Source organism: Nematolebias whitei, chromosome 6 (assembly GCF_014905685.2).
Source record: "Nematolebias whitei isolate Nwh7 chromosome 6, NemWhi1, whole genome shotgun sequence".
Classification (NCBI taxonomy): Eukaryota; Metazoa; Chordata; class Actinopteri; order Cyprinodontiformes; family Rivulidae; genus Nematolebias; species Nematolebias whitei.
In genome coordinates this window covers 34,203,613-34,214,452 of record NC_056503.1, presented here as the reverse complement: position 1 = coordinate 34,214,452, position 10,840 = coordinate 34,203,613, and the positions used below count along the sequence as shown (strand labels likewise).

General features: G+C 38.2%; 2 protein-coding genes across 2 annotated transcripts; both read right to left on the bottom strand.

The window, feature by feature from the left end:
- Positions 1-677: 677 nt before the first annotated feature.
- Positions 678-3,748, bottom strand: LOC119410660 (extracellular calcium-sensing receptor-like). The gene is made up of 6 exons (XM_037677545.1): positions 3,616-3,748; positions 3,229-3,533; positions 2,242-3,051; positions 1,949-2,176; positions 1,706-1,829; positions 678-1,597 (listed from the first exon to the last, which is right to left on the bottom strand). Exons 2-6 carry the CDS (start codon positions 3,481-3,483, stop codon positions 678-680), a joined length of 2,337 nt encoding a protein of 778 aa, XP_037533473.1. The 5' UTR covers positions 3,484-3,533; positions 3,616-3,748.
- Positions 3,749-5,739: 1,991 nt separating this feature from the next.
- Positions 5,740-9,657, bottom strand: LOC119410906 (extracellular calcium-sensing receptor-like). The gene is made up of 7 exons (XM_037677829.1): positions 9,536-9,657; positions 9,118-9,412; positions 8,806-9,019; positions 8,228-8,772; positions 7,859-8,086; positions 7,513-7,636; positions 5,740-6,662 (listed from the first exon to the last, which is right to left on the bottom strand). Exons 1-7 carry the CDS (start codon positions 9,655-9,657, stop codon positions 5,740-5,742), a joined length of 2,451 nt encoding a protein of 816 aa, XP_037533757.1.
- Positions 9,658-10,840: the final 1,183 nt, after the last annotated feature.

Here is a 10,840-nt window from a genome sequence, read left to right as displayed (position 1 = left end):
TGTGCACATCAGATTCCTCTCACAGACCACTGGTAACTCTAAATTGTTGTGTGAGTGAATGGTTGTGTGTCCTGTTTGTCTCTATGTGCACCTGTGATGGACTGGAAACCTGTCCAGGGTGTCCCCCTGCCTCTTGCATAGTGTTTGCTGGAATAATGGGCACCAGCAGCCCTCATGACCCCAAAATTGCAGAAGCAGATAAAAGATAATGGATGGATGGATAGACAGGTGGTTTTGCAAGAAAGTCTCTGGTTCTTAAAAGAATTTCAAGAAAGTTTTTTTTATTTTTTTATTTATTTAATGTGGCTTTTGAAATTTAAATCTGGATACTAAGTGACTTCTAGATTCCCAACTTAACTGTTGTTTTAAAGACAGACGACTGAGATCAGCAGTCATTTTGAGTTTCTCTGAATCCCCACCAGAAATATCAACCATTGTTTTGTCCTTATTTAAGTGCAGACATTTTTCTGACATCCACTTATTTGTTTGATGCCTTGCTCATTGTATTGATACAATATGTGCAATTATACATTCAGCAGATAACATAAAACACTGTATATTTCATTACAATTTAAAAAACTATATTGCAAAAAAAAATAAAAAAAAAATAATAATAATTATCCAAATATTAATATCCAAACTGAATGTGTGAAATAATAATAAATAAATAAAAACATTTAATATTGTGCATCAGTTTTGGATGTCCTTTCCATCATATGTTTCTTGGTATTCTGCTCCGGCCTAAACAAGATGATATAACATTTTGGCAGAAAGATGCAGAATAGGAGGCCATAAGAGGAGGCCAAAATAGCAAATATCTCCACAGCATCGATAAACTTTCCAGGAGAGCTGACATATGCTGGAATGAACGTAATCCAAACTGTGCAGAATATCAACATGCTAAAAGTGATGAATTTAGCTTCGTTAAAGTTATCCGGCAGCTTGCGGGCCAAAAAGGCAAAAACAAAACATAATACAGCCAGAAGTCCTATGTACCCCAACACAGCACAAAACCCAATAGTTGTCCCAAGATGACACTGTAAGATGATTATGTCCTCATGGAGTGACAAATTCATAAAAGGGAACGGTGGGCTTATTGAGAGCCAAAGTATGCAGATCAAAACTTGTACAAAAGTTAAAGCCAGGACACTGAACCTCTGCTGTGCAAGTCCAAACCATTTCATCACATTACTGCCTGGAAGTGTAGCTCTAAAGGCTATTAAAACGACTATTGTTTTACCCAGAACACAAGATATGCAGAGTACAAAGGTGATGCCGAATGCTGTGTGTCTCAGCATGCACGACCACTCAGAGGGACGACCTATGAAGGTCAAAGAACACAGGAAACACAGAGTCAAGGAGAAGAGCAGCAAGAAGCTCAGCTCAGAGTTGTTAGCACGTACTAAAGGGGTCTCTTTATAATTGTAGAAGATAAGTGTTGTGATCATGGTTAGAAAAATTCCAAGCAGAGAAAATATTGCCAACAAAATCCCCAAAATGTCATTGTATGTCAAAAACTCTATTAGTTTTGGGATGCAGGCATCTCTTTCTTTGTTGGACCAGAACTCTGGTGGACATTTCATGCATTGTGGTGACTCTGTATGATTAAACAAAACAAACAAAAAAAATCATTATTAACCACTCATAAAGTGCAAATATATGTTTAATTTTAGAACTAAATCAGTAAAGTACTTGTAATTTTTACCTGTTAAATTACTGATTTCACCAGCTGGACAGGGTATGCAATCATGGCAGCAAATAGGTTTTCCTTTCTGGAGGACCTTGTATGTTCCTGGGAGACATTTCTTGCTGCAATCTGACACAGGCACCTTATACACAACAATTGTTTTTGCATTAACACAAAAAAATAGATATATGTGGAAAAAATAAGTAAAAATGTTAATAAAATGTAAATACAATGTCAGAGAATCGTTTACTTTTGTTTTACCTCAGTCAATCCGTTACCCCAGACAACTGAGATGTTGCTCATAATGAACTGACTGTCATCTTGAAGAGAAGCATCAAAAATGCCAACCGTTTCACCTTCCATGGTTCCTCTGTTTTGCATTTGTAAATTAACAAGTTCATATCTTGCTGGTGAGTCACCATTGTCGTCAAAATAAACTCTTTCCCCATCCGAAGTGGTAAAATTTACAGAATTTAAATATTCCAATACCTAGGAGGAAAAAAGATTAGGTTTCCTGATGTGATTTTGTCACAGTAAGTGGGTCAGTTTCTCACCTCCCATGGTTGGAAGTGTTTGGGTGCATAACAGCTAGCATTGGAGAATGGCCTAGCATCATCACATTTAAACAAACTGTTGAGAGCATGAGCCACTGCATACACTGACTTGTAGACATTTTTTGCAAATCTGAACTCAGTCATATCGGTGAACTGTAAGGAAACAGTTTGCAAGCTCTCAAAGCCACTGCACGGCTTCTTTTGTGGGTTCACAGTTTTGTTCAGTGAGCAGTCGAATACGGCTTCCCAGAAATCTCTGACAAACTGACTGTCAGGGAACTGTGAAGGGTGGATCTGCTTTAGATACTCCTCCAGCCCAGGGATTGTTGCTTTAGTTACAGTAAAGCCAAGTGAGCCCAGCAAGATGGTGTATCCTATGCTGTCTGTCAGCGAGGGATCTGTGATCCATGCGTCACTGCCGATCCACTGCAGTCCTGTTATGTTCTCTTTGTACAACTCAGAAGCCAACAGTTTAATTTCTCTGTGAGACATGAAAGCAATGATAACTTTGGCAGTTGAATGCTTTATGGTTTGTACTATTTCCTGAAGGGCATGTGGTGGATCTGAAGATGAAAATGCTTCAGAGTACTCTACACAAACTTTATAGTCTTCTGCAGCTTGGATGAATGCTGCAATGCCATTCAGGCCATATTCATTATTCACAGCTATAGCCCCAACCCATGTCCACCCAAAATACTTCACCAGCTTTGCCAGAGCTTTGCTTTGGTAGTAATCACTGGGGATGGTTCTATAAAATGTTGGGTACTCTTTTCTGTTACTCAGACAAGCACATGTTGCAAAATGACTTATCTGCAAATATAAAGAATAAATTAAACCTCTCACTTGAAGTTAGAGAGAAATTACCATCACAGTAATTATCATTAAAGCAAAGTTTACTTATTTTAACAGAACTGTAAAATAAAAACACCAAGTTTAGCATAGTGGCTATAACTAACAAGATTTACTGACTCTAGTTCTTTAACTTACCACAGGTATTTGAAATCTTCCAACAACCTGTGCAAATGCAATGGTTGGACTGGATCCTGAATGTCCTATAATAGCTTGCACTGTATCAGATTTTGTACAGTTTTCATCACTGACTTCTGTTTTTAGTCCACTCACAAGTGCCAGTGCAGCTCTCAGTATATCCATAGTTCCACAGTTATTATAAATCTTGTAGCCAATTCTAACACCAGGCAGCATCTCTGGGTTTTTGTTGATTTCATTTATAGCAAAGATCATTGTTTGAGCAAATTGAAATTCTCTAAAATTGAAACTAGAACACAAGAAAGAAATGTCTAAAATGTAATGGTCCAAATATGAAAGCTGAAAATTCATTTAAATAAGAATAGGCATACTTGATGCATTTTCTGAGTTTTGGAATCGTCTGAAAAGTGTCAACGATAAAATCCTGATCTGTGCGAAATGAAAAAATGCCTCCAAAAAAAAGGTCACCATCCTGAGCAAGTTCAGGTGGTTGTGCTAAACCTTTCAGTCGACAAACAGAATTTCCTTTTCTCATCAGCAGAGCCGCAAGGAAAAGGCCCAACACTGACATAGCTCTCCTGTGTTAGTAAGCAGCTCGACACGTCACTGCAGAACTTTATACACATTCTGCTATGGGGAGGGGTGTTTGTCACTGTAAACCGTCGCCTCAGGCAAAGATAGTCAAACTAGATTTTTGCCATTAATATTTATTTTTCAGTTACAGTTTCAATACATTTTATAATAAATTAGAAACATAAATTTATATTTTGTTCTTGTGCATGCATTGAAACTGCCCTACATTATATAAATATATATATATTGTATATATATATATATTTTTTTGCTATACAAATAAATAAATAAAATAAATAAAACATCAGCATGTCATAAATAAAGCACAAACAGTAGTTTGAAAATGCATTTGAAAACAGATCCCAGTTGCACTCGCTGACAAAAAAAAATAAAAAATTAAAAAAAGTTAACCACCCACATGGAATGGTCTGATTCAGACGTACTTTGTTTTATGTGCAAACTAACAATGCTGACATATTTTAAACTGGAAGTAGATGGCAAATCTTGAATGGGCACTAGAGGGTATGAGTGCCAGCAAAACAGTGAGTTAAGGTCACCAGACACAAATAGTGCTGCATTATGCATTAAACAGGACTGACATAATTTAATACAAATCTGATAGAAGTTGTATAGTAGGTGAGCATGAGTCCATGTGGTTATACTTTGCTGTTACTCAGCATCTGGGGAATAGATATGCTACAATGGTCAAATATTGGAATCAATGGGAATATGAGGGCATTCACATGTGTGAATGTACCCATCACCCAAGACAGACCACATCAAGGATGGATTGACATATTGTGCACCAAGAAATACTCAAATACTGAATCACTGTTTTTTACCTTTATTTATACAGGTAGTCTCATTGAGTCACGAGGACTTATTTTTAAGAGGGACCTGTTTGTGTGCAGATGGTGGGGGTTGGGAGCCTTGCTCAGAGGTCCGAGGTGGGGCAGGTGAGTGTGGGGGGTAGGTGTGGGTGTTTCATCTTCTCCGCCCACATTTTGATGTTGCCAGTACGGGGAGTCAAGCTGGCAATCTTCCGATCATAGGCCCACCTTCTCTAACCTCTGTGCCACCACTTCAAATTGGTGCTTGTGATCATATTCATGATTTTTTTTTTCTTACTTGCTCTTGATGAAGGCAGAGGTTTTCTCTCCCTCTTCTGCCTCCCTCCTGCTTTTGCCTTTGTCCTGTGAATCTCTCAGAGCCTCTCACATCTTCTGAATTGTAAATTATTATGGATCTGGTCAGCTGGTCTCTCAACGCAATTGATATCATTTTCTCGACAAAAAGACAGTGTGAAGGAGAACCTTGATGCCCTGAAGGGACACATGCAGCTGGATATATCAAGGATTCCTGGGGTATATAGAAGATGATGTGCCGGTCAGTATTGTCCGTTGAGGACATTGAGGGCACAACAAACTGAGTCCCACAAGAGGCAAACCCAAATAGTTGACCAACCAGTTTTCTGGTGATAAGATGGTTTCTGGGGCCTGCCCTTTCCTCCGTCCTCTCCCCTTGACTCTTCTGAGGCAGCCATAGCCAAAGTGGTCCAAAACATCAAAGTTCATGTTCAATAATCCAGGTAGAAAATCCAATAAAGTTCAGCGATGTCATCTTGACAGTTTCTTTCCTGTTTCTATTTTGACGAGATGTTTCGTCCTTCATCCAAAGAACTTCATCAGTCCGAGGAGCCACAAAAAAACTGAGTCCCACATGAAGCAAAAGCACATAGTCGACCAACCAGTTTGGTAGTGATAAGATAGTTTCTGGGGTCCACCCTCTCCTCTTTAAAAAATTTTAAAAAAAAAAATGTCCAGATGGCTGACTGAACTTTGTTGTACTTTAAGAATATATATATATATTTTTTTTAGGTTTAGTTAAACATTTCACTCCAACAGTTACAAGGAAATCAAACTATGTGGCATCTTGTCATTATATCTTTTCAAAATGATTGTGGTGCCCCTTTCCCATCATATTCTTTTTTGTATTTTTGCTAGGTTTTAACAAGATTATATAACATTTTGGAATAAAAATACAAATCAGCAGTCCAAAACTCGAAGCTAGAATTGCAAAAATCTCTACAGCTACACTGAACTTTCCAGGAGAGCTGACATACGCTGGGATAAAAGTTGTCCAAACTGCACAGAATATCAGCATGCTGAAGGTGATAAATTTAGCTTCATTGAAATTATCTGGCAGCTTTCGAGCCAGAAAAGCACAAATGAAACACAACACGGCAAGAAGTCCAATGTACAAAAGGACAGACCAGAAACCTACAACTGAGCCGAGAGCACACTCCAAGATGATTTTATCTTTAAATTCTTTGAAATTCTTCATTGGAAAAGGAGGAGAAATTGTTAACCAGAGGATACATACAATACCTTGTATAAGAGTGAAAGCCAGAACACTGAGTCTCTGCTCTGTAGGCCCAAACAGTTTCATCACTTTTCTTCCTGGAAGTGTAGCTTTGAAGGCCATTAAAACCACCATTGTTTTCCCCAAAACACAGGAGATACAGAGGACGAAGGTGATGCCAAAAGCTGTGTGACGGAGCATACAGGACCACTCAGAGGGACGTCCAATGAAGGTCAGAGAGCAGAGAAAAGACAGCGTCAAGGAGAAAAGCAGCAGGAAGCTCAACTCAGAGTTATTTGCTCTGACAAGAGGAGTTTTTCTGTGTCTGAAGAAAATGACAGCGACAGCAGCAGTCAGACATGTTCCAAGTAAAGAGGCTGCGGTGATCAAGGTTCCCATAATCTCTTTATATGACAGAAACAATTCTTCCTTTTTTATGCAAGCATCTCTCTTTTCATTTGACCAGAACTCAGGAGGGCATTTCAAACAGGTGATAGAATCTGCAAAATAATAGGAAATTTATTTGTTGAGTGGATTTCTCTAACTTTTAATTTATTTAGTTGTTCTCATTTTTTGGTGATTTCCTGCTTAAACTTGTGCACATTAAATTAAGGCAACTTTGATGCTGACGTGATTAGATTAGTTTTTTTGTTTTGTTTTTGCCAATTTTTCATTTTTCATATCTGAAACTTTAACAACAATAATATTTTTTTTACAGTTGTAGCCTTCCAGCTGGAGGTCTATCGCTCTGCCGCATGTTCAGGAACATGTGACAGGTGTGTAAATACCCATCACAAGCACTGTGTGTGATCTTCTATAAATTATTTCCGTGTGTAAAATATAAGCTCAATAGTATATCTGTGTGTGGGTTGACTGTGTGGGGCAGCACGGTGGCGCAACTGGTAGAGCTGCTGCCTCTCAGCGAACAGGTCCCTGGTTCAAACCCCGGTCCAGGGGCCTTCTGGGTGGAGTTTGCATGTTCTCTCCGTGCATGCGTGGGTTTTCTCCGGGTACTCCGGTTTCCTCCCACAGACCAAAAACATGCATGTTAGGCTGATTGGTGACTCTAAATTGTCCCTAGGTGTGAGTGAGAGAGTTAATGGTTGTTTGTCTCGTTTGTCTCTATGTGGCCCTGTGATGGACTTGCAACCTGTCCAGGGTGTACCCCGCCCCTCGCACAGTGATTGCTGGACATGGGCACCAGTGACCCCCGTGACCCAAAATGGAATAAACGGGTAAAGATAATGGATGGATGGATGGATGGATGGTTGACTGTGTGTATGTGTGTGTTTGTCTCTGTGTGTGTTGTTCATTTTATGGCACAATTATGTGTCATGATTGATACTAAACCTGTAATGTTGCTAATTTCTCCCTCTGCACATATTACACAGTCGTAGCAGCAAACAGGTTTTCCTTTCTGGAGAACTTTCCGTGTTCCTGGAAGACACTTCTCACTGCAGACTGACACAGGAACCTGCATGAGCACAAGAATGATAAAACCTGAAAGACAAAATACTTGTGTTCTCTGTACAAGCTTTCATTAATATTTCTGATGCATCAATTTCATTTGACTACATGACTGTAGTATTTAGATTGCATTCTTTGAATTTCTTCATTGGAAAAGGAGAGGAAACTTTTTAGATTTTTTTTACCTGGATTATTGAGCATGCATCAGGATATTTAGATTGCTGTTTACCTGGAGTGATTTTGTTGCCCAAAGTAAAGAGTTATTATATATATTTAGTTGTTTCTCTGCAGGTAAAGATGCATCATAAAGACCGACTGTTACAAATTCTACATTGTCATTTTCTTTCAGCTGCCAGTTTATAATTTCATATTTTGCTGCAGGATCACCATATTTATTAAAGTAAACTTCATTTCCTTCTTTTGTTTTGAAGTGAATCTTCTGAATGTGCTGTAAAGTCTAGAGAGGAAACATGAAGAGAAACATAGTTAATATGCATTAGTTTTTCTTATAACTATATACTTTTCATGTTTTAAACTTTGAGGGTTGTTTTTGTTTCTCCCATATACTTATTCTAGTAGATGTTGAAATTAAACTCACTGTGATGGGATCTAGCTTCACCTTGCTGCTGCATGCTTTATTACACTTGAGGATATCATGCAGAGCATGGGCCACTGCATACACTCCTTTATAGACATTATTAAAAATGGGCATGAGGGACATGTCAGTGAAGCTGTTTTCCACTCCAGTCAGATCCTCATGTCCAGTACATTCTTTCTGAATATTTTCTGATTGTGATTGTTTGAATTTACAGCTGAATAATGCCTCCCAGAATTCTGTGAACAAGTTATTGTTTGATGAATTTAGTGGTTGTATATCCAGCATGAATTCTTTCAGACCACCAACGTGGGCTTTTGGGATAGAAAGTCCTATAGCTCCATCCATGATGTGATTTTTATCCATTGCTGCAATTTGAGAATCAAAGATCCAGCCCTCACTGCCAACCCACTGATAACCTGTCAAGTTGCTTTTGGAAAACTCTTTTAGTAAAATGACTAAATCCATGTGAGAGACAAAAGCAACAATCACCTTTGAAGTTGAAGCTTTGATAGTTTCAATTATATTTTGTATTCTGTCTGATAAATCTGTTCTAAAGAAAGAAACATAATATTCCAGACAGATGCCCAGCTGCTCTGCAGTTTCTGTAAATGTTGCCATGCCGTTGTTGCCATAATCATCGTTGGTTCTAACAGCTCCAACCCAGGTCCAACCAAAGTGTTTGACCAAATGAGCCAAAGCTCTGCTCTGATAGTAGTCACTTGGTATGGTTCTGAGAAATGAGGGGTACTTGGTTTTGTCACTGAGACAAGCACATGTAGCAAAATGGCTGATCTGATGAAATAAAATGTATTTATAATTGATATGTAATCACACATCATTTCCTATTCATTCAAAAATACATGAAAATCACTTACAAAAGGGTTACCTACCAGTGGAATATGAAACGGTCCAATGGAAGTAGCAATTGCTGTGCTGGGAGAAGAAGAGGTTTCTCCCATTATGGCCTGAACATGTGCAGGTCTTAAACATGTATTTGAAGCTGAAGCCACCATTTCATCACCATTAACCAAGGCCAAAGCAACTCTTACACTTCTGGCAATGGAACCACATGTATCATAGATTTTATAGCCCAGAGAAATTCCTGGCAGCAGGTCTGAGCTGTTATTAATCTCCTCAATTGCAAAAAGCATAGTCTGAGCAAATTGGAAGTCTCTGAAATTCAAACTTAATGCAAATAGTTTAAGTATTAGATTTGAACCATTTTATTCTTGAAATTACCACAAAAGTAACAACATGATTTAAGACACATTTCATTTTTTTTTTTATCTTCTTATGAGTATAATTTACCTGGTGCATTGTAGTTCAGTAGGTTTTTGTATGTATTTATCATGACTGTTTTTCCAGCTGCTGTGGAACGAGAAGATTCCTCCCAACATAATGTCTCCGTCCTTAACTAGTTGGGGGTCCATAGGCTCACCACTTTGTCTACAAGCCAGTTTCTCAGTGTGAAAGCAAGATCCTACAAACAACAAATAAAAAAGTGTCCATTCTTGATGTGGCCACTTCTGTGTGAATGCCATGCTGAATGAAAGAGCAGACCAGAAGCACTTACAATAGTATTTACACAATATATGTATATGTATATTAGTTTGAGATAACAAACAACCAATGAAGGTTCAACATAAAGGGAGGAGCCAGAAAAAGGAATGACCAAATGCAGGAAAAAAGTTAAAGGAAGTGGTTTCTTTCAAATTGTCATTGTCAGTGTACTTTCTTAAAATGATATTAAAACATGTTTTAACATTATTTTATAATGCATAGAAAAATATAAATCAAAACAGGTAAAAAAAAACATGATAAATGTACAATGGAGACAACAATTTACATGCTCAATGAACATCTAACACTGCACTTACAGTAAAAGCACAATTAAATGTATTGTACTTGAGTCAGTCAACTTTGGTTGTCCAAGGGGTATGACTCACATTGTTTCACATTTATTAAATATCAGTTAAACTTAATTATAGTGGCTGCATTTGGTTCAAGGTGCAAATTAACATGTGACTAGAAAACATCTTTAAGACAAGTGGTAGGCAACAATTTTAACATTTTTTTCTTTTTCCAGTCACATTTGTCACCTCATTTATCTGACATCTAGAGCTGGACATGTGATTATATTTTATGGTCACAACCAGATTATGGTTCATAGGTGCAGAAGAGCAGATGCTGTTGTGGTTTTGGGAAGGCATCGCATTATTAATAGTTACATTAATTATTGTACTTGAATATGTATGTACTTTTTGACCACTTGGAGGTTAATGACACATCAATTCTAAAATCCACATTGAAATAGTAGTTGCCCTACAAAATAAAGTTTGAATACTTCATTTAGGTTTACTATCCATCCATCCATCCATCCATCCATCCATCCATCCATCATCTCATCTTTACCCATTTCTTCCTTTTCGGGTCGCAGGGGTCTCTGGTGTCCATGTCCTGCAATCACTGTGTGAGAGGCAGGGGACACCCTGGACAGGTCTCCAGTCCATCAAAGGGCAACATAGAGACAAACAAGGCGAACAGCCATTCACTCTCTCACTCACATCTAGGGACAATTTAGAGTTACCAATCAGACTAACATGCATGTTTTTG

Bases quoted from the DNA above. Each gene is read 5' to 3' on its own strand.
- LOC119410660 (XM_037677545.1), bottom strand. From the start codon at position 3,483: ATGATCTTTGCTATAAATGAAATCAACAAAAACCCAGAGATGCTGCCT. The intron at 2,177-2,241 runs GTGAGAAACTGA...TTTTCCTCCTAG, and splicing joins AACACTTCCAACCATGGGAG to GTATTGGAATATTTAAATTC. The intron at 1,598-1,705 runs GTAAAAATTACA...TTAATCATACAG, and splicing joins TGAAATCAGTAATTTAACAG to AGTCACCACAATGCATGAAA.
- LOC119410906 (XM_037677829.1), bottom strand. From the start codon at position 9,657: ATGGACCCCCAACTAGTTAAGGACGGAGACATTATGTTGGGAGGAATC. The intron at 9,413-9,535 runs GTAAATTATACT...ATTTGCATTAAG, and splicing joins ACTGAACTACAATGCACCAG to TTTGAATTTCAGAGACTTCC. The intron at 9,020-9,117 runs GTAGGTAACCCT...TTATTTCATCAG, and splicing joins GACCGTTTCATATTCCACTG to ATCAGCCATTTTGCTACATG.